This window comes from Gadus chalcogrammus, chromosome 1 (assembly GCF_026213295.1).
Source record: "Gadus chalcogrammus isolate NIFS_2021 chromosome 1, NIFS_Gcha_1.0, whole genome shotgun sequence".
Taxonomy (NCBI): Eukaryota; Metazoa; Chordata; class Actinopteri; order Gadiformes; family Gadidae; genus Gadus; species Gadus chalcogrammus.
Window position 1 is genome coordinate 13,609,219 of NC_079412.1, and position 23,317 is coordinate 13,632,535.

Below are 23,317 nucleotides of genomic sequence, written 5' to 3' on the forward strand. Positions count from 1 at the left end.
ATATAAATATATAATAAACAGATAAAAGTCTGAATGAGCAATCGCTATACTTCTCTGCACACCTGCGCTTCTGCAAGTACTGTGTGTGTGTGTGTGTGTGTGTGTGTGTGTGTGTGTGTGTGTGTGTGTGTGTGTGTGTGTGTGTGTGTGTGTGTGTGTGTGTGTGTGTGTGTGTGTGTGTCTGTTCGAGTGTGTTCGACTTGGAAAACCATGTCCAAGCTAGTTACTGCTGATCCTTTGTGTGCGTGTGACTTCATTGTAAACACATGCAGGTGTATGGTGGAAAGAGGATAGAGGTAAGAGCACCTGGTGATTGTCAGGAACAGAAACTATTATTGGGGATATTACCAACCTATTCTGTTTCATTTCTTCAGAGCTTTTATGCCCACCAAACGGCTGTGTCTCCAACCAATGATCAGTCAAGTAGGAATCATGGTAGGTCATATCTGATATTTCTAAAATGTTTTCACTGTTGATCTATTTCATAGTAACACATTTTATTATGCCAAGCTCACAATATAAGACTATTGACCAGATTCAGCAAGGTGAGCTGCTCTGTGATGGGATTTTATTAAAATGTAAGTCTTTTAGTGTAAGTTTGGCAAGTTAGGATGATGTTATAAAAGAAAAAATGGCATTGTTTTTTAGGAATATTATTATTACATACTATGTTCCTGGGATGTATTCAAAACTTTAGCAGGAGATGATGTTAATTATATTATGACACAGGTTTATCGTGCAATTGCCATGCTTTACACACTTTTAAGGAACGTGGCATATTAAATGGGCATACCAGATTGCTCTACTCTTTTATCTTACTTATATGATACAAAACTCCCAGTCAATAATACATATTTGGAGTATCTGATGGAAAGGTCAAATTATAACAAATTTCCCATTTTCCCTCTTTTTAGGATATATTTCAAAAAGTTGTTCTTCTGTTACTGAGCCAACTTCCCTTATTGGGAGGTAGAACCCCACAGTTTTTTCCATGTGACAATAATGAAAACAGTACTGAGGTATACTGCCTCCGCAGACCACTTAAGGACATCCCAATTTTTACTTCATTAAATGTAACATTGCTCGACCTAAGTCACACCAAGATACGGGAGGTGAAACAGCATGTTTTCACTGGCATCCCAAATCTTCTCACTCTGAAAATGAGGTGGAACTGTGCCCCTAAAACAGCGAGAACTAGGATTGCCCTCTCCTGTCATGTCAATATACAGTATGATGCCTTCAGGAGTCTGCACAACCTCACTTATCTATATCTGGAAGGAAACAGCCTTACCACGTTACCGTGGTTACCTGAAAGCATTAAGGTCCTGGATCTCGAGAGTAACTGTATTTTCAACATCATCATCCCTTTTGGAACTCCACATCTAGAGCAGCTCCTCCTCACAATGAACTGTTATTATGAAAACCCTTGTTACCAGCCATTTTACATCCATGAAGATGTTTACAAAGAGCTATCCCATCTAAAAAATCTAACCCTGGGAAACAACAATATGACATCAATACCACTAGGATTGCCAGCCTCTCTTACGAGTTTGGACTTGAAGCAGAATACAATAACAGAGATTCCAGATGAGGCATTTGCCATGCTCCCAAACCTAGAGAATTTAAATCTGGAATGGAATTGTCAGCGTTGTGACCATGCAGCCCGCCCTTGTTTCCCTTGCCCTAACAATGCCCCCCTACAGCTACACCAAAATTCCTTTAATGTGATTAATAGCTCCCTTGTTTATCTGAGCTTGAGGGGAAACTCTTTGAACAATATTCCAGAAGGTCTTTTTCTCCCTTTGACAAATTTGAAAAGGTTGGATCTCTCCAGTAACTACCTGGCCTACACCATCCGTAATGGTACCTTCTTTACAGAGCTAAAGCAGTTAACGTGGATCAGCCTGATCTATAACTTTCAACCATTGAAGACATTTCATGAACTGATCCTTTCACCACACCTGGGCAATGTCTCTAATCTAGGAACCCTACTTCTCAGCGGGAACTTTTTCAGCACAGTTCCTGAAAAAAGCCTTGTGGTTCTGTCAAGACTTCAAAAACTAAAGAGGCTGGAGATGCGCATGAATTTTCTCTTCTATTACAATATGAGTACTCTGGGAATGTTGCCCTCCCTCACCAGATTAGACCTCTCCCAGAACATACTGAGTTATCTCCCTTGCAATGTGTCATCTGGGTACTCCTTAGAACAAGGCTGTCAGGATCCAAAGGTTTTCAAATATTTTCCTGATTCACCAATGCTACCAGTATCAGCACATGGGTATGATACTGAGATTGAAAGTGACACATGTAGAACACCTAACAATATCGTATTGGAAATGGGTCATTTCAACCAGAAATTCTGCCGAAATAACTTGACAATTAATCTTTCTCAAAATAATGTTATTTTCCTTCATGAAGATGTTTTTGAAGGTATGGAAAATGTTGTGTGTTTAAACCTGTCTTACAATTACGCAAGTCAGGCATTAAAAGGACGACTTTTCGTTCACATGAAAAGCTTAGTTTACCTAGATATGTCATACAATAGAATTGACCTATATCATATAGAGGCATTCACCGAGTTGAATAAGACTCTGAAAGTGCTAGACCTCAGTCACAATGAGTATCACTTTCGGATGATGGGGATGGGTCATTGTTTAGAGTTCATTCAAAGTCTCACTAATCTGGAAGTCTTAAATCTGGCAAATAATGGCATTGGGACACATATTGACCCAAGACTGAGCAGCAACTCTGTGGAGTATATGTACTTTTCAGGGAACCACCTTAATATAATGTGGCAGGAGGGGGAGGGCCAGACCTACATACATTTCTTCCAGGACCTCAGGAAATTAATCTACTTGGACATCTCTCATAACGATCTATATTCAGTTGAACAACATATTCTCTGTAATCTACCAGTGAGCCTACAGGCCCTCAGCATCAGCAATAATGCCCTACATTATTTTTCATGGCCGAACCTCACATGTCTTGGAAATCTTAGCTATCTCAATCTCAGTGTAAATCATCTTTCATTTTTGCCTTACAGTTTTACAGAGTTTCCACCAGATTTGCACACCTTGGACCTCAGTAGCAACAAGATTACCCATCTCCCTGATCAATTCTTAAGTCAAGCCAAAGCTTTGCAGTGTCTCTATCTCAATACCAACCGTCTCGTAGTGTTGAACCTTCAGTCACTCCCAACTCTGCTGACAAATGGCACTTATTTTCAATTGCTTACCCTGCATGACAATCCTTTCAGCTGTGATTGTTACAACTCTGGATTGGAGGTATTTCTGAGGACCAGCCAAACACGTATTCCTCACCTGACCACTGCGGTTCAATGTGAATTCCCAGAGTCCCTGCAGGGTCAAAGTGTGCTGACAGTCGACCTGCGTTCCTGTCAGGAGATCTATGGTGGCTTGGCCTTCCTCTTAAGTACACTCTTCACATGTGCATTTATTGCTCTGCCGCTGTTAAGACATCTTTATGGCTGGGATGTGTGGTACTGCCTGCAGATCCTATGGGCAGGATGTAAGGGCTACCTGCATCCTTCTGCCAGTTGCTCGCCAAAACACTATGATGCTTTTGTGGTGTTTGACACAAACAACCAGGCCGTGAGAGACTGGGTTTACAATGAGTTGGTTATCCGTTTGGAGAGCTCAGGCTACAGAAGATTCTCTCTCTGTTTAGAGGAGAGGGACTGGATTCCTGGGCTTTCCTGCATTGAAAACCTCCACAATGCTGTCCATAGCAGCGGGAAGACAGTGTTTGTGCTGTCCAACGGCACAAGAAATGACGTTGGTGAAGCAACGGTCAACGGTGTGATACGACAGACCTTTTTCATGGTTCAGCAGAGGCTTCTTGATGAGAAGGTAAACAATGAAATACATGTTTATGAAATGCTTAAAGTTATTTGTTAACATTCATTAGCATTCCTATCATCATTATATTATGGCAAGTTGTTATAAATCTCTCTCTGATGTCATCTCAATAAGGTGGATGTAGCCGTTCTCATACTGCTGGACAAGATGTTTCCCAAGCTGAAGTACCTCCAACTAAGGACGAGGTTGTGCAGGAAGTCCGTGATGTCCTGGCCTAGAAACCCAAAGGCCCAACCCCTATTCTGGAACCAAATGAGGACAGCACTGTCATCAGACAATCTTCAATTATATGACGACAACATTAGTGAGGGTTTCATATAAACTCCACTCCTTATACAAAGTTTCAAAGTATCTACTAGCTGTCTGAAAATGTCTGTAAATAGGCCAAATACATTTTCATTGAAGACCACCGCTGTTCAATAATTGATGTGAAACTTGTGAGATGTTAAAGATAGCATAAGTAAAACTTGTATATCATTTACATAATCCTTTTTTTGTACTTTCAGTTGTCTCTAGTTTATTAAACCAACATCTTTTTCTCAAAAATGTGATTAAATATGTGTTGGTTGAATAACCTTTCAATGTACAATACAGCCTTTTAATAATTTGTGTTCAATTTGAAATTAGGGTTCCTGTTCCTGTTCATGTGTACCCATGTTCTGTTCATGTAGCGTTTCAATGTAAAAACACATACCTACTGTTGGACAATGCACTGGCTATGCTGCCATTTAGATTAATCAAACCATCATGAAACTCATATGTATTCAATGAAAATATTTTAAACTTGGCATGCATTTGTCTGCTGATCTAGAGAAGGGATTAAAGCCTGCTGCTGTACTAATTTTGAAATATGACATCACTCAAGAATATTGCTACATGTTTTGGGACCTTTTCAGTTAAGACAGAGTTTATTTGTGTCTAAAGATGGATGCATACTGTGGATTGTATGCATACATCTTTACTGTCTACTTGTAGATATGGCAATGAGTAACCATGATTGTAACAACAAAATAGTAAATTTATGACTTACGATTTCATGTAAGCATACTGAGGTATTTCCCTGTCCTTTATTTCCTCTGCATTTTATTTTGGTAACTTTTTGTTAAACTGTAGTGTAAGTTAACATATCATAATTCACCTGCGTTGTTATGTGTTGTTCTATACACTGTTGTAGGCATATCGTTTACTGTCTTGGTTGTTCAGGGATCGCTGTCCCTTTAAATGTTAGGAAGGTCTCATGACGTAGAGCCCCATGCAGGGTTTGTTTTACCTGCAGTGCGTTTTGGCTTCCTGGTTTGGTCTAATGAAATAAACGAGTCACGCATTCGTGTGCTCAACGTGAGAAATAGTCTTTTTCTATTTAATGCAACTTCCACACTGGTGACCCCAACGTTGGTCTGCTGAACGTATCCAGAGACACGACACGACCATGACCGCAAACGCTGTTACTCTCAAACCCATCGAATTCTGGGAATCGTCAGCGTCGGCATGGTTCACCCAGACCGAAGCGTAGTTCGCGTTGCGGGAGATCACTGCGGATACGTCGAATTACTACTACATTGTGTCAGCTCTCGGAAATTCAACAGCATCCAGAGTGGTGAGCCTCCTTAAAAATCTGGCAAGGGAGAAGTATACGGCACTCAAAGCCCACCTGTTGAAGACGTTTGAACTGTCTGACAAGGTCAAGGTCAAGGTTGCTTTATTCATACCCGTGGGTAAATTTGGTTTGCCGGGCAAGAAAAGGGCGTTCAAACACTTAGCATACACAGTATAAAAAAAAAAGGACACAACAAAAATACAGAAGACAAGACAGACACGCAGACAAAAATCACAGAGGTGCTCAGTACATCAGAAAGTGCAACAAAGTTATGCACCCCTAGTGGCGCTGCAACAATTTATTCGTATAGATAATGGCTGCAGGAACAAAACTGTTCCTGTAGCGGTTTGTTCGGCTTTTGGGAACTTTGAGCCTCTGTCTGGAGGGAAGCAGCTGTAATGCACTGTTTAAAGCAGGGGTGCCCAACCTTTTTTGACCCAAGATCTACTTTTCAAGTAGCCAACCTCCCGAGATCTACCAGCAAACCTACATTCAAGCCAGGGGGGGGGGGGGGGTAGAGAACAATTGTTGACGGGGGGGGGGGGGGGGGGGGGGGGGGGGGGGGGGTTGTATCGTGAACCTACGGACTTCAGTGGGGGTTTCATTCCGTCTGCGCACGGCACCTTCTCAACGACAATCAATAATCTTCCTCCCACTCAGGGTGAAAATGGTAGGTCTTAGCTTGTTTCCCCTCAGCCATGCCAACGTTTAGGAGTGTGTAACTACTGTTGACGGCTTCCAACTGCTGTTAACAGCACATGCGCTACCGCGCGTATATGTCCCGCGCAAATTTAATTTCATTAAAAAAAAAAAAAAAAAAAACTTTTTTTTTTTTTTTTTCTTCACCCCTCGCGATCGACTTGGGATCTGTCGGCGATCTACTGGTAGACCGCGATCGACTGGTTGGGCACCCCTGGTTTAAAGGGTGGGTGCTATCATTTTGAACGGATTTCGATAACCTCTGTAACTGTTTGGTGTACAGGGCTTCCATGTTCGGCTGTGGCTCACCAATCAACTTACCGGACCATTTTACAATCTTGTTGAGGGAATTCTTATTTTTTAAAGATACGTTTCCAAACCATGATGCTAAGGAAAATGTTAAAATTGACTCAATAAAAGCACAATAAAACAAAGACATCATGGTCTTGTCTATGTTAAAAGAGGAAAGCTTCCTCAGACAGTGTAGGCGCTGGTGACCCTTCTTGCACACAGCTTCACAATTTAAGTCAAAATTGAGGGTAGAATCTATTACTGTCCCAATATATTTATATGAGGTTACCTGTTCAATGGTCTGACCTTTTATTGGACGCTGAGAATGCCAGCAGGCATTTCTCCCTTCAAGGAATCGGTGACAGCAAACCGTCTGAGCTCATGGACCGTATGCTGGATCTCATGGGTGAGCACGAACCCCACTTTCTTTTCGTTCAGCTTTTCCTGCGTCAGCTGCCTTCCTAATTTAGAGCTGCATTAGCCAACACTAGTGGTGGATTCAATGATTTGTTTCTGTGACCCAGTTTGCGTGATTCAGTTCGCCACGAGGAGTCGTTCGCGAATCGTTCGTTCGTTCGTTCGTTCAGTCGAGTTTCCGGTAGCACTAACTCCACTGAGTCTGACTGACTCAGCTGAGAACCGTGCAATGGGGTCCATTCCATGATGCGATTTACCGCTACCGGAAACCAGGCTGAACGAACATTCGATTTGTGAACGACTCCTCCTAGTTCAGTCGAGTTTCCGGTGAATCGATTCACCGGAAACTCGACTGAACGTGGAGGAGTCGTTCGCGATTCAGCCTAGTTTCCGGTACCGGTAAATCACATCATGGAATGCACGCCATTGCACGGTTCTCAGTTGAGTCAGTCAGACTCAGTGGAGTTAGTCCTACCTGAAACTCGTTCGTTCGTTCAGTCGAGTCTCCGGTGAATCGAATGGTGAACGAGACGACCGAACGAACGAGAGAGACGAACCGGTTCAGTTCGTTCGTCCTAAAGACTCGGTCATTCGAACCGGTTCGCTAACGAACGAGCCAACACTAGCCAACACCACGATCACTGACTGTCGGAGGCTGGCTGAAGAGGCTGATAATTTTTTCCTGGTGGGTCAAGGGACCTGTATGGCCGCGTTTTTTCCCGCGCACATCGCTCCTGTGACACTGGACGACTCCACACTCATCGCTGCCAACAATTCTTGTCGGCAGCAGTCTTCTGACCCCCAGCAGTCTTCAGGCCCGCAGCAGTCTTCAGGCCCGCAGCAGTCTTCAGGCATGTGTTTTTACCATTCAATGTTTGGACCGAGGGCTCTTAAATGTCGTTCGCCATTCAGTTTCGTCGGACTGGGAAACGCCAGGGCTGGCGCTCGGTAGTGGCCTTTGCATGAGCGTCGGCCTCGCTGGCAGGCTGCTTTAAATCCGTGATAGCATCTCCGGACGACGATTCCTGTGCGACACGGGAGCACAGAGGTGCGTCCTGCCGGCATCCCGTTTGGACATAGTGACGGACGGCCATGGCGCCCCTATTTTGAAGCTGCTAATGGTAGCCCGATCCGTACCTATGGAACAAGGTAAATTGAGTTGTGTTTCGGAGGGCACCGGTTTGGCTGGGACTTTGTTACAGCAAAGGTCTCCGTTCCCCTCCTCGGCGCCGATTTTTTGTGTGCGCATGGACTGTTGGTGGATGTGAAAAACCGCCATTTGATTGACGCCGTCCCGTATTGTTCCTATGCGTGCACGTTCAGCGGGGCTGACTCGATACAACTGTCTAGCATGCTCTCCTCCTCAGATGATGTGCACCATCTGGTTGCCGGTTTCCCAGCCCTCACTCAGCCCACTTTCTCTGCGTCTGCCGTGAAGCATGGTGTGGAGCACCATCTCGCCATTACTGGTCCACCCGTCTATGCCCGTGCTCGGCGCCTCGACCCGACCAAGCTTGCCGTTGCAAAGGCTGAGTTTGCAAACATGGAACGCCTGGGTATAGTCCGCTGGTCCGACAGCCTGTGGGCTTCACCCCTCCACATCATCCCCAAGCCCGGCGGCGGCCGGCGCCCGTGTGGCGACTACCGGCGGCTAAATGAGGCAACGACGCCTGACCGGTACCCAGTCCCGAACATACAGGATTTCTCGGCACACCTGGCTGGTATGGGGATTTTTTTCCAAGGTGGACCTTATCCGGGGATATCATCAGCTGCCTGTACACCCACGGGACGTTCCCATAACAGCAGTGATCACGCCGTTTGGTCTGTTTGAGTTCCTGTGAATGCTGTTCGGTCTTAAAAATGCAGCTCAATCTTTCAATGCCTCATGGACTCTATTTTACGGGAGCTGTCTTTTCTTTTTGAGTACTTGGGTGACATCCTGGGGGCGAGCATGTCCAAATATCAGCACCTGGCGCACCTCTGGACACTTTTTGAGCAGCTCAGCCAACATGGGATAATTGTCAACCCCGCCAAAGAAGAGTTGTGACTTTGTTGTTCAACTTTTTGCTGCTCTTAGTGATGAAGGAACCAGGTGTCGAGTTGAGATATTTGAGCGGAGCCGTTGAGCTCGAGTGCGTGTCTGACCAATGCTTGGAGGGAGGCAGGAGCAGTTAAATTGACCGCCTTGTAGGCTAGTATCATCGTCTTGAATCTGATGCAAGATACTACAGTGAAGGTCACGGAAAAGGGGGATCACATGGGAGAATTTAGGTAAGTTGAACATCACACGGCTTCCCTCCTTGTCTGTACTATGTAGGATGGGCCTTACTGTATAAAAGATAATAACAATAATCGATGTGTATAGATTATGTATACATATGTGTATTTGTGTAAAGCTCATAGATATTAATAATAGCCTTCATCGTGAAATTAGAGGATGCAATGATTGCTATAATAAGTAGCATTTTAAAGCGTAACAGTGTGATCCAGAAGTGAAAATCCCATTCATAATATGTAAAGAGGTTTTGATTATTATGCTTAATGTTGTAACCATTAAAGGTACCATTTTTTTCTTAAAAATAACACTCTCCATTGTGTGTAACAGCCACTGGGCTTATTTGTAAAAAAAAATGGAACTGGGTCGATTTTGGAAAAATAAAGGAAGGAAGTGACGTCCGAGTGCATAAAAACATCAGTCCGGTTGAAATAATGGTCATTTTTCACTTCTGCAGAGCTGTCATCACCAACAGTTGCGTCTCCACTAAAAAATCAGTCGGGTTGAGATAATGGTAGGTCATTTATGATATTTCATAATATGTTTCTACAATTGATATCTCAAATTGTATGAGGCCAAGCTAACACTATATGAATTTTGACTCTATTCTGATGTAGACTGCTCTTAGACAAATACAGATAAAATAGAATATATCTCAAATTTAGTATAGAAGGAGCATATCTAAAAGTTAACAGAATTTGTTTTTATTTGTTTCCAACTATAGTAATTTAAGGTGCTAAATGAAGAAATAGAATGTTTAACCTGCATACATATCTTTATATTTAATAAAATGTAGGATATATGAACAGGTACCTTTTTTTCTTAAAAAATAAGTTAGGATGTGGTTATTCACATTGGCTGAAATGAAATTTAGGTGACACCTTGTCACCATCTAATCTTTGAAAACTGTGAAATCAGAATAAAATCCTGGTTCCAAAGGTCCTCTTATCGTAAATGATAAAAGACACGATTATTTCAGATTCAATCAGTCTGGACATCGTCAAACGAGCCCAGGAGAATTTAAAATAGTTTTACATTTGTTATATTTTTTATATTGATGGCTCTGACTCGCACTAGATTGAAGATTGAAAATATACATAGAAATCCTCTAGAAATATTGCGGGTAATTTTGTCATACCTAAACCACCGACCATGTGTTGGGTGTGCCACACAGGGATTAAATATAGAATGTCATTTGAAAGTGAGCTCTAAATTAAAAGAAAAATCAAATTTTTTGTGGTGTGAGTTCGGCATATGAGTATGAAGCATTTTATTATTTCTATGAATATTATTACTATCCAAGAATTTGTCAATGTTTAAGATTAGAGGACATGATTTATACATTGAGTTACACATGAAACACATATTTTTTTTGGATATCTGAAATAACAACTTTGATCGGAGTGGGCTTCGATGAAATGCTAAAACGGCTTAACCCTCTTGAAAAGTCACATAGCAAAGTGACCTTTACCCTTTTGACTTACTTTTACAATACAAAAAGGCCATCCAAGATTACAGTAACTGATGAAAAAGTAAATTTATAACTTTTTTCCAATTTTACTTCTCAGGGTATCTTTCAAAAAGTGGTTATTCTACTACTGAGCCAAATCCCTTTATTGAGAGGAAGAATCCCCCTGTTTTTTCCATGTGACAACAATGAAAACGGTACTGAGGTATACTGCACACACAGGCCGCTCGATGACTTCCCTTTTTTTACTTCAGTGAATGTAACGTTTCTCGACCTAAGTCACACCAAGATACGGGAAGTTGGACGGCATCAATTCTCTGGCATTCCAAATCTTATCACTCTGAATATGACGGGGAATTGTGATCCCAATATCATTCGAAAAATTAACAACCTTCCCTGTGGAGTCAGATTACACGAGGATGCCTTCAGGAGTCTGCACAACCTCACTTATCTATATCTGGCAGGAAACAGCCTTACCAAGTTACCCTGGTTACCGGAAAGCATTAAGGTCCTGGATCTTGAGAGCAACTGCATTTTCAACATCATCATCCCTTTTGGAACTCCACATCTAGAGAAGCTCTTCCTCAAAATGAACTGTTATAATGAAAACCCTTGCAACCAGTCATTTTACATCCATCTGGATGTTTACAAGGAGCTATCACATCTGAAAAATCTAACCCTGGGATACAACAATTTAACATCAATACCACTAGGATTGCCAGCTTCACTTATGACACTGGACTTGAAAGAGAATACAATAACTGAGATTCCAGAATGGGCATTTGCTAATTTTCCTAACCTGGAGAATCTAAATCTGGAATGGAATTGTCAGCGTTGTGACCATGCAGCCCGCCCTTGTTTTCCTTGCCCTAACAATGCCTCCCTACAGCTTCACCCTAACTCATTCAATATTAAAAACAGCTCCATTCGTATTCTGAGCTTGAGGGGAAACTCTTTGAACAGTATACCAAAAGGTATTTTTCTCCCTTTGACAAATTTGAGGAGGTTGGATCTCTCTGACAACTACCTGGCCCACACCATCCGTAATGGTACCTTCTTTACAGACCTAAAGCAGTTAACGTGGATCAGCCTCATCTATAACTTTCAGCCTTATAAGACATTCCATGAGCTGATCCTTTCAGAACATCTGGGAAATGTCTCAAATCTCGAAACCCTTCTGTTAAGCGGGAACTTTTTCCACACTGTTTCAGAACAAAGCCTTGTGGTTCTGTCCAGACTAAAACAACTTAAGATGCTGGAGTTGCGCATGAATTTCATCAGTTATTTCAACATGACCACTGTGGGAATGTTAACTTCTCTCAACAAATTAGTCCTCTCTCAGAACGCACTGAGTTATAACCCTTGCAATGTCTCATCTGGTAACTCTTTAGATCAAGGCTCACAGGATCCAAATGTTTTCAAATACTTTTCTGATTCATTCATGCCACCAATAACAGCACATGTATATCAAACGCTGCCTGAAAGTGACATGTGTATAACTAACAATATACTGTTTGGAATGTCAAATTTCACGCAGAAATTTTGCGGGAATAATTTGACAATTGATCTTTCCCAAAATAATCTTATGTTCCTTCATGAACATGTTTTCGATGGTATGGAAAATGTCTTGTGTTTAAACCTTTCTTACAATTACGCAAGCCAGGCTTTAGAAGGTGGCCTTTTCAGTCGCTTGAAAAGCTTAGTTTACTTAGATATGTCATTCAATAGAATTGACCTATATTATAAAGAGGCATTCAGTGAGTTGAACAGGTCTTTGAAGGTGCTGGACCTCAGTCATAATGAGTATCACTTTCGCATGAATGGAATGGGTCATCGTCTTGGGTTCATTGAAAGCCTCACTAATCTGGAAGTTTTGAATCTTGCAAATAATGGCATGGGTCAGCGAATAGATCCGAGACTGAGGAGCAACTCTGTGAAGTATATGTACTTTTCTGGGAATCGCCTAGATATAATGTGGGATATAGAGGGCCAGACCTACATTCATTTCTTTCAGGAACTCAAGGAATTAATCTACTTGGACATCTCTCAGAACATGCTACGGTCATTCGAACAACGGATCCTCTTTAATCTACCAGTGAGCATTCAAGCCCTCAGCCTTAGCAATAATTACCTTTTAGATTTTCCATGGCAGAATATCACATTTTTTAGTAATCTAACGCATCTGAGTCTCAGTGGAAATCACCTTTCAGTTCTGCCTAACAATGTTACAAAGTTTCCACCACAATTTTCCCTGTTGGACCTCAGTGGCAATCAGATTACCCATCTTCCAGATAAATTCTTTAGCCTAGCCAACGTTTTGCAGTGTCTCTATCTCAATAGCAATTCTCTCAAAGTGTTGAACCTTCAGTCATTCCCACACCTGCTGAAAAATGGCACTTCTCGTCAGTTGCTTACCCTGCATGCCAACCCTTTCATCTGTGACTGTCACAACTCCGGATTGCATGAATTCCTGCGGACCAGCAACACACGTATTCCTTACCTGACTACTGCTGTTCAATGTGAATTCCCAGAGTCCCTGCAGGGTCAAAGTGTGCTGACCGTCGACCAGCGTTCCTGTCAGGAGATCTATGGTGGCTTGGGCTTCCTCCTAAGTACACTCTTCACATGTGCATTTATTGCTCTGCCGCTTTTTAGACATCTTTATGGCTGGGATGTGTGGTACTGCCTACAGATCCTATGGGCAGGATGTAAGGGCTACTTGCATCCTTCTGCCAGTTGCTCGCCAAAACACTATGATGCTTTCGTGGTGTTTGACACAAACAACCAGGCTGTGAGAGACTGGGTTTACAATGAGTTGGTTATCCGTTTGGAGAGCTCAGGCCACAGAAGATTCTCTCTCTGTTTAGAGGAGAGGGACTGGATTCCTGGGCTTTCCTGCATTGAAAACCTCCACCATGCTGTCCATAGCAGCGAGAAGACAGTGTTTGTGCTGTCCAACTGCACAAGAAATGACGGTGGTGAGGCAACGGTCAACGGTGTGATACAGCAGACCTTTTTCATGGTTCAGCAGAGGCTTCTTGATGAGAAGGTATACAATGAAGTAAATGTTTACATAATGCTTAAAGTTGTTTGTTTAAATTCCTTAGCATTCCTATCATCATTATATTATGTCAAGTTGTTATAAATCTGTCTTTGATTTCATCTCAACAAGGTGGACGTAGCCGTTGTCATACTGCTGGACAAGATGTTTCCCAAGCTGAAGTACCTCCAACTAAGGACGAGGTTGTGCAGGAAGTCAGTGATGTCCTGGCCTAGAAACCCAAAGGCCCAACCCCTATTCTGGAACCAAATCAGGACAGCACTGTCATCAGACAATCTTCAATTATATGACAACAACATTAGTGAGGGTTTCATATAAATTCCACTCGTTATACAAAGTAACAATGTAATAACTACTGTCTCTCTGAAAATGTGTGTAAATAGGCTGAAATGCTTTTCAAAGAAGACCACCGCTATTCAACAATTGATGCGAATCTTGTGAGATGTTAAATAAAGCATAAGTAAAGGTTTTATATAATTGTTCCTGTTCATTTGCATCCCTGATCATGTAGCGTTTTAATTTAAGAACAGAAAACTGATTTTGGACAATGTACTGGATATGCTGCCATTTAGATTAATCAAACCATCATGAAACTCATGATATGTATACAATTCAATGATTTTAAACGTTGAAATGCCTTTGTGGATCTAGAGAAGGGATTACAGCCTACTGCTGTACTCAATTTGTCATGGTCTGTCGTGTTTTGGTGTGTTTCCCTGTGTTTCCCTCCTGTGTTGATTACTGCTCCCTCCCCTAATGTGTCTCAGCGGTTCCTCGGTGCATGTCTTGTGTTTGTTACTTAAGCCATTGTCTTTCCTTTGTTCCTGGTGCTGTCATTGTGGTTTGTTGGTGCTGCGTTTTCTCTGTGGTTACCTGTGTTCCCTTGCTCCTTGCTCCTTGCCTTAGCCTTTTGGCGGAAATGAAGTGCCGTTTTCCCTAAACCGTCTGCATCTGGGTCCTACCTGCCTGCCTGCACCCACAACCCTAACACAATTTGGTATATGACATCCGTTAAGAATATGGCTACATGTTTTGGGGACCTTTTCGGTTTAGACACAGTTTATTTGATCTGTTTCCCTTTTCTAAATACATATGGATACTGTGGATTGTGTTTTTATCTAGTTCTTAAAATCAAAGTGTTTGCCAATTTGAGTTGGGACTGCACTCTGCTTGTAGATATGGCAACGGGTAACCATAATTGTAACAAAAAGATCATGACTTTGTTCATTTTAATCTATGCAGACATACTGTGGTTTTTTCTTGTCCTTTATTTCCCATGCATTTCTTTTGGGTAATTTTTTGTCAAACAATCATTTAACAATAAAAACAATTATCTGACTATTTTGAATTTGTACTTGCATAGATATGAATAGATTTGGTGTAAATGATATTAATATCTAATGGTACAACACGCACAGTTGGTCCTCATTCTGTGACTGTGATTGAGTGGCTTCACTCCTTGTCTATACTATGTAGGATATGTATCCATTTGTATAAAACTCATAGTCATTAATAATAGCCTTCATTGTGAAATTACGTAATACATTGATTGCCATACTAAGTATTATTAAAGAGGGTAACAGTATGATCCGGAAGTGACAATCCTATTCATAATCTACATAGAGGTTTTGATTATTATTCTGGACGGAGTGTATTGTTTGTGAGAGACAGCTTGTGGGTTCTGTCAGGGCCAGTATGCAAGAGAAGAAAGAAATGGTTGTGGTGAGTTTTGCAGGCTGACTAGTTGAGTAGCATCCATCTGCAGCCTCGGAGCCGCATACTGTGGTGTGGCAACACACTGTGGTGTGGCAGGTATGGTTTTATCGGCTTGTTTCGACGTTTTAAGTCACAATTGCGTGACAGTCGACGTTGTTAAGACTTATTTGACTGAAGTCAAAGAAGCAGAGATGCACCTGTAAGTATTAAGACCGGATTAAAGCAGCAATGTAAGTGTGTAAGAGCATATCAAATCAACATTAAACAACCAACGTGGCACAAATGCAAAGAACATACATCTCATTATGGGCGCAGCCATCTTTGCTTATCGAGTCATACAGTTAACCTCACTGAACTCGGGGGACTTGTCATGGCCACTGTTGTGGTGCTGTGTATTCTCCCTCTGTGTTGACCACACCCCCTGTCTGTCTCTGTGCTTTGCCTGCCACTCAACTGCTCACACCTGGCCTGCATCAACTCATCAACTCCCCTTCATATACACCTGGGCTGCATCCGAATACTCATACTTGCATACTATATAGTATGCATTTTGTAGTACGCAAAAAATATAGCGCGTCCGAATACTCAGTATGCATTCTGTAGTACGGAAGACGTTTCCGAATGCGTACTACCGCCAAAGTAAACCACGGACTTCACTACGCTATCCCACAATGCAACAGGAGTCTAGTAACGAACGAAGAAGAGATGGCTGACTCGTCACCACCAGAAAGACGTTGTAGAAAGCGGCGAAAAAAAGAGACATTAAAAAGAGTAAAATAGTAAAGTAAGTAATTAAGTAAAAAGAGACATTTTTAATTTAATAGCAACGATGACAAGACGGAAAACAGGTAACTTATCAAGGTAATTTTGCCGGTGTAAGTACCATATTGGCTCGGCTACCAGATCGGCTCGGGGTCCGTCGTCTGCTGATTACGTTACACAATATCATTGGCTGTACGCTTGAATGGGCGTAGGCTACATTGTGATTGGCTGCTAAGGGACAGTTGTGATTGGCTGTTTTGTGCTGTAGCTCTGGCTGTCGTCATAGCAACCACAGCAAGCACATGTGTGAGCGCGAGTAGGTCTGTCTAGTTTCGGTTTGTGTTGCCAGATTGGGCATATGTCCCGTTTTTCCAGCCTAACGTGATTCAAAGTAGCCAAATCAGGCTGAAAATGTGCCCAATCTGGCAACACGGACGGCTTATCTTAACAGCCAAGATGATTCCGAGGGATGTTTTGTTTTTAGAAGAAAACTATCCATACAGATAGGTTGGGAATGGTCTATGTTCAAAATGAAAGATCATTAGATAGATAGCGTATTGTGTGACGTAATCAGCAGACGACGGACCCCGAGCCGATCTGGTAGCCGAGCCAATATGGCACTTACACCGGCATCTGAGGGGAGATACGTCATCTCCAAACTTCCGGTGGAGTTTCGGCGATGTTCGGAAGCGTTCGGAGGCGTTCTACGCATAGCTGTAGACCGTACTACACAGTCAAGTGTAGTATGGTCAAGTAGTAGACACTGGACAGAAATAGTATGTACTAAGTATTCGGATGCAGCCCTGGTTTCCCTGCAGTCATCCCCTGATCATACTTCGATACACTGTGGTACCTGGCTCCAGTATATACACTATCAAGTAGTTCTCTTGTTGAAATCTCGTGCCTCACCTTTGTTCTCTTCGTTTATAGTTTGTGGACCTACACCTCCAGCCTGCCTGATTCACTCCCTCCAGCCTGATGCGCCCCACTCTCCAACCTGCCTCATGCCTCACTCCTGGTTACACCAAATAAACCTGTTCACCTTCACTACAACTCCTGTACCGTCTCTTTCTTCTGCTCTTGGGTCCAACAACTATCGGTCCCATAACAGGACTCTCAGGAGCCCGAGATATTAAGACCAAAAGGGGAAGTGCCTCGGGAAATGCCGCAAGAAAGCTGGGAGATTTACAACTTTGCAACTTGTGCGGGTGTTGTACGAGGCATCTCGAACACACCATGATTCTGGGGTTTGGCCGAGGAGGGCTTACGCAAGAGTGGGTCGCCCACACCCAGGGAGATTCCATGGGTGTACTGACCCGGAGGGCAGGAGTCCGCTCTGCCACTGCGGCAGGGGACCCAGCGGCCTGCTCGTTGGCGCCGGCCACCGGAACACTTTGGCCTATGTGTTGGGTGTTGTTGCGTCGGGACAGCTGACCCCTAAGGAGGGGGCCTGTATAGTGACAGTGGGCGAGGGCGCTGTGTTCCGGGTGACGGGGGCGAGTGTCAACCTTGACTCTCCAGAGTCGGCGCAACCAGTACTCATTAGCGGCGGAATTTGTCGTGCTGTGCTGCATGTATGTGTGTGTTGAGCATTGTCTCTCAAGCTGTCTCTCACAAACAATACACTCCAGAATAATAATCAAAACCTCTATGTAGATATAAATGAGATTTTCACTTCCGGATCATACTGTTACCCTCTTTAATACTACTTAGTATGGCAATCAATGTATTATGTAATTTCACGATGATGGATATTATTAATGACTATGAGTTTTATACAAATGGATACATATATATCCTACATAGTTTAGACAAGGAGAGAAGCCATTCAGTCACAATCACAGAATGAGGACCAAGGTCCTTTGCAGCGCAGACATTCAGCGGGGTTCATTGGTTGGGGTTTGTTGTTGTGGGGGTGTATTTGTGTGGCTGTTCTGTTAATGTTACGTTCATAGCAACATTACTGTAAGTGTTATGGTCGTTGAATGGGTACGCGTGTTTTCCTGTATGACGTGCTGGTGTTAATGAAAGCAGTTCCGTAGTCTTGCGTTGTACCGACTTCCACTCTACATTGGTTTTGATATCTTTTAATTCTGTCAGATAGTAATGCGCCCTTACCACTAGGTGAGTTCCTTCAGTCTACCAGCCTACCCAGTGGACTGTAGCAAACGTAACTCATCTATCTGTCACACATCTAGGTGGACACACCCACCTGTGATGTCTATAGGGGCAGATTTCCAAAACGGCTTGTAGCGGCTAATCACACCACACCTGGTTGCATGCCATGGGACCTTTAAATGTTGCTAAAATGATGCATCATGTATTCTGTTGCATCCACAAAATCCAAAGCATCGATCAATGAAAGATTGGAGCATGAGTTAGAGACAAATAGAAGAAACGACGAAGAAGAAAGGCGTCGCGAACGACTGCATTACCGGAAAAGAATGCGTAATTTTTTGCTTCATTTAACATATAACAAACTCTTGGACAAATGTAGTAGATTTCTGAGCTTAACTGAGAAAACAGGGGGTGGAAGGACGGGACCTTATATTGTGGCAACCCGGTTCCAAAATGTCTGTTTCTCACGGCAAATACCACGCACTGGATCCTGGTTTAAACCGCAGTCGGCGTTTATTCACAAATAAAGTCACTGAACAAGAAATACAATGCGGAACAAGGGTCTCCGTGAGCCTCGTAGTCTGTGGTGTATCAAATGTCTCCCCCTGGTTGGTCTTTCTTCCTCAACCCCGGAATGAGTCCTCGGCTTTTAAGATGTCCGCCCGCTCGTTTCCTCCCTCCGGCCAGGAGTTCCCCATCTGGCTGATGAGGGTGAGGAATGTGGTGCTCTCTGCCGCCGGCTAGTGGATGGCGGCGGTACACACCCTCCACCACTAGCCCCCGGATCCCCCTGGTGGGGAGCGGGTTGTGACAATATGTTCCGCTAACTGTTGTCAACAATAATAACAAAAAAACTTTTTCGATACGTTCTCTATGTTGTGTACTTTAGGGTTATGATGAGACCTACCTTTTAGCATTCACCACGAATGACTCTTGAGAGCAGTGCCGTCATATAAATATTTTTTAACCATTCAGGCAACAGGCTGATTATCATTTAGGGCGCCGCTCAATTACATGCAGAAGCATCATCAACACGCCCACTCAAGTGGTGGGAGAAATACAGACTTTCGACTCCTCATTCACACATAAGGTCATTTTCATTTCCTATGGAGAAAATAGTGCCTCAGGGGTAGTATCATTCAGGAGATTTTCAGGGTACAAATTTCAGGATATGTTGTTCACACATATGGCCCATCAGGAGAATAGCAGGAGTATATCAGGATTTACACGCGTGTCTGAAAGCAGCAAGTTTGTGAGCATTTGATCACTTCATAAAATGAGTCAATTAGTGGGTTACAAGGGTTATTGTTCAATGGAAATTGTAGTATACTATGCATGCAAATCAATTCTTTAATGGCTTTTACTGTTATTCAGGGCTCAAAGTGCATTGATATTTAAAAAATGCATGGCAACTACTATTGGTTAGTTGAAAATAATAATAACAAACAGCTGGAAATGTCTACTTTTGAGAGAAACACGATAGTGAAATAAACTAAGTGTAGCAACAGCAACCTACCTAACTATAGTGAAATAAAGCACGGGCTTGTGTGGGGGAGGGGGAGAGGGAGAAGGTGTAAGGGCAAGATTGCAGATTGTACATTGGCTACTTGACGTGAGAGTTTAAGTTTATTTATTTTTTCATAAGAAGGATACTTAATTGAGATTGAACATCTCTTCAAGTGACCTGGCCAAGACGGGCAGCAGTAGCACACAGTCACACATAGCATACACACATAACATTAGAAAAATAAAACAACTAAAACAGTTGGCAGGGGGGAGGGGGGATATCAAAATCGCAAGACATTTTGGGAGACTCAAGGAGAAGAGTAATGTTACATTTTAGCAACAAATCGTAGTCTTGTGCTGGACTCTATTGACGTAATTAACTATACTGTGTTATTGACATGTTTTCGTTCCGTGTTATAGGGACGCTGTCCCTATGTGTGTTGATATGCGGGTCAGCGATGTTTGATTTTAACATTTTTCATATGATAAAATGGACGACCTGCCCTTGCGTTGTCTATGAGAGAAATTGTCTTGTCGACAATATCGACAATTGTATTTCTCACCCATGCTACTAGTATCAGCACACCTGTAGCAAACTGAGACTGAAAATGAGACTTGTAGAACATCTAACAATGTCGTACTTGAAATGTAATGTGATCTTTCTCAAAATAATGTCATTTTCCTTCACGAAGATGTCTTTGATGGAATGCAACATGTTGTTTGTTTTAAAATGATGCAAGCCAGGCTTTAAGAGGTAGCCTTTTCAGACACTTGAAAAGCTTAGTTTAACTAGATATGTCATACAATATAATTTACCTATATTATAGAGAGGTATTCACCGAGTTGAACAAGACTCTGAAAGTGCTCGACCTAAGTCGCAATGAGCATCACCTTCGTATGAAGGGAATGGGTCATCGTCTTGAGTTCGGCAGTCTAACAAATCTGGTTTTAAAGTTTTAAATCTTGCAAATAATGGCATTTGAATGAGAATTACTCCACAACTGAGCAGCAACTCTGTGAAGTGTATATACTTTTCTGGGAATAGCCTAGCTATAATGTGGAATACAGAGGGCCAGACCTATATTAATTTCTTCCAGAACCTCAAGTATTTAATCTACTGGGACATCTCTCAGAACTGCCTGCGTTCATTCGAACAATGGATCCTATGTAATCTACCAGAGAGAAGTCAGGCTATTAGTATTAGCAATAATTACCTTGTTTATTTTCCATGGCCGGACCTCCAATGTCTCTAACGCATCTAAATCTCAGTGGAAATCACCTTTCTATTCTGCCTCCCAGTATTACAGAGTTTTCACCACATCTTTCCCTGTTGGACCTCAGTGTCAACCAGATTACAGATCTTCCAGATAATTTCTTAAATCGAGCCAAAGCTCGACTCTATCTCAAAACGAACCGTCTCGTTGTTCTGAACCTTCAGTCACTCCCATCGCTGTGGAAAAATGGCAATTCTTTTCAAGTGCTTATCCTGCATGGAAACCCTTTCATCCTTGACTGTAACTCCGAATTGGAAGTTTTTCTGCGGACCAGCAACACACATATTCCATACCTGGCCACTGCTGTCCAATGGGGATTCCCAGAGCCCCTGCAGGGTCAAAGTGTGCTGACTGTTGATCACCGTTCCTGTCAGGAGATCTATGGTGGCTTTTCCTTCCTCTTAAGTACATTCTCCACAAGTGCATTTATTGCTCTGCCACTGTTAAGACATCTGTACTGCTTGGATGTGTGGTACTGCCTACAGATCATATGGGCAGGATGCAAGGGCTACCTGCATCCTTCTGCCAGTTGCTCGACAAAACACTATGATGCTTTCATGGTGTTCGACACAAACAAGCCGTGAGAGACTTGGTTTACAATAAGGTGGTTATCCGTTTGGAGAGCTCAGGCTGTGTAGAAGATCCTCTCTCTGTTTTGAGGAGAGGGACGGGATTCCTGGGTGTGGGGGCAAGGCCGTAGGTTTGGTCTGAGCGTTGGTGGGGACACTACCCAGACACCCCCCCACACACACACGCACACACTAAATGAAATAACGTATGACGCACGCCTGACTTTAACTTTGTTTGATGCATTATCTGCTGATGCATATGCAGTAAAACATTTAGTATAGCACAATTCCAATTGTACACATCTGCTTGGTAAGCAAAGACAAAGATTTCGTCCACCTTTTAAATTATAAAACAGATCTGTCTCAAATATATATTTTGGCATATTTGGCAGTTTTTACACTGCCAAATATACCCGTCTTATCCACGCCTCGTTCCCAGCATGGTCCACGCGTTAACACTGCCCGACGTAAATTGCCTGCTTGAGCTAGAACCCCAATTTACCCTCCCGGACCCTGCTCACATTTGCGGTTTCATTCTGATGTAAATGCGATTAGACCCTCCGCGGTGGGGGGGGGCGGGTAGAGGTGTGGCTGCGTTGTCTAGACAGAGACAACGCAGCGTTATCAACATGAGTAGTTCTAGTTGGGCTTCTGTGTGGAGGTTGTATCTGGTGTTTGCTCTAGTGTGCAACCCATCCATGTTATGTTAATTCTCCTGCCGGTGCCCTTGATCACTCCAATTCAGCTTAATTACTGGGTAAATTGGTGTGTTTTACTTGTGTTTTACTTGGTAACGTCACAGAACGTACATGGTACATATTTGTCTTGACTGCATGGATAATGGAATGTATCTATTATAAATTATATGGTGAACCTGGTAATACCATGGAAACAAACGGCTTTGTACCCAGTATTTAAGAAGATGTACCATAACACTAGAGGAAAACTGTTCCTGCAGAGGTTGTTACCAGGTAAGTAATTCCATAGTGGTAAATCGAATAAACCCTTTCTAAATGGGTGCAGCTACGAATAATACCTAAGAAAAAGTATTTTATTGGAAAGCACTATGCTAATTTCTAGATAGTACATTATTAAACTTGGGCTGTTAACAACATAAACCTTGGATAATAGGTGTTTATAAGAATTGGTTGCCTAATTTCCTAGGAAGTACACAATATCGGAGTTATTACCAACCTAAAACAGTTACAACTACACGCTACTTAGTTGAGTTGATGGGTAATAGTGGAGGTTTTACTTAGTACTTCAGCTGTAATTCCTCTGTATTTACCTCCTTATTACCAGTGGTAATTACACAGTAATACACTACAATTTACCGGATAATTCCTCTGTATTTACCTTCTTATTACCAGTGGTAATTACCCAGTAATACACTTTGATTTATCATGTATTTGCTGGGTAACTACCTCTGTATTTACCTTCTTATTACCAGTGGTAATTACCCAGTAATACACTATGATTTACCATGTATGTACCGGGTAAATACCTAGTAATTAGGGGACTGTAAAAGGAAGGATTACCTAAAAAGTAAGTGTGTAAGAGGAACACAAATAGGAGAGCAGAGACCTAAATGCAAAACTAAATAAATGTTAAATGTAAACAGACGTGTTTATCCAGATGTCAACTGGTATAAAGTGGCAAGTTAAAAAGTGGCAAGTTATAAAGTGT

General features: G+C 42.5%; 2 protein-coding genes and 1 pseudogene across 2 annotated transcripts; all 3 read left to right on the forward strand.

The window, feature by feature from the left end:
- Window positions 1–210: 210 nt before the first annotated feature.
- On the forward strand, window positions 211–5,352 carry LOC130382753 (toll-like receptor 7). The gene is made up of 3 exons (XM_056590645.1): window positions 211–228; window positions 2,835–3,869; window positions 3,993–5,352. The coding sequence occupies exons 1-3, from the start codon at window positions 211–213 to the stop codon at window positions 4,197–4,199; spliced, it is 1,260 nt and encodes a 419-aa protein (XP_056446620.1). The 3' UTR covers window positions 4,200–5,352.
- A 4,022-nt stretch (window positions 5,353–9,374) lies between these two features.
- On the forward strand, window positions 9,375–15,868 carry LOC130382745 (toll-like receptor 9). The gene is made up of 3 exons (XM_056590632.1): window positions 9,375–9,671; window positions 10,726–13,674; window positions 13,798–15,868. The coding sequence occupies exons 1-3, from the start codon at window positions 9,669–9,671 to the stop codon at window positions 14,002–14,004; spliced, it is 3,159 nt and encodes a 1,052-aa protein (XP_056446607.1). The 5' UTR covers window positions 9,375–9,668; the 3' UTR covers window positions 14,005–15,868.
- Window positions 15,869–18,936: 3,068 nt separating this feature from the next.
- On the forward strand, window positions 18,937–21,773 carry LOC130369638 (toll-like receptor 9; annotated as a pseudogene).
- Window positions 21,774–23,317: the final 1,544 nt, after the last annotated feature.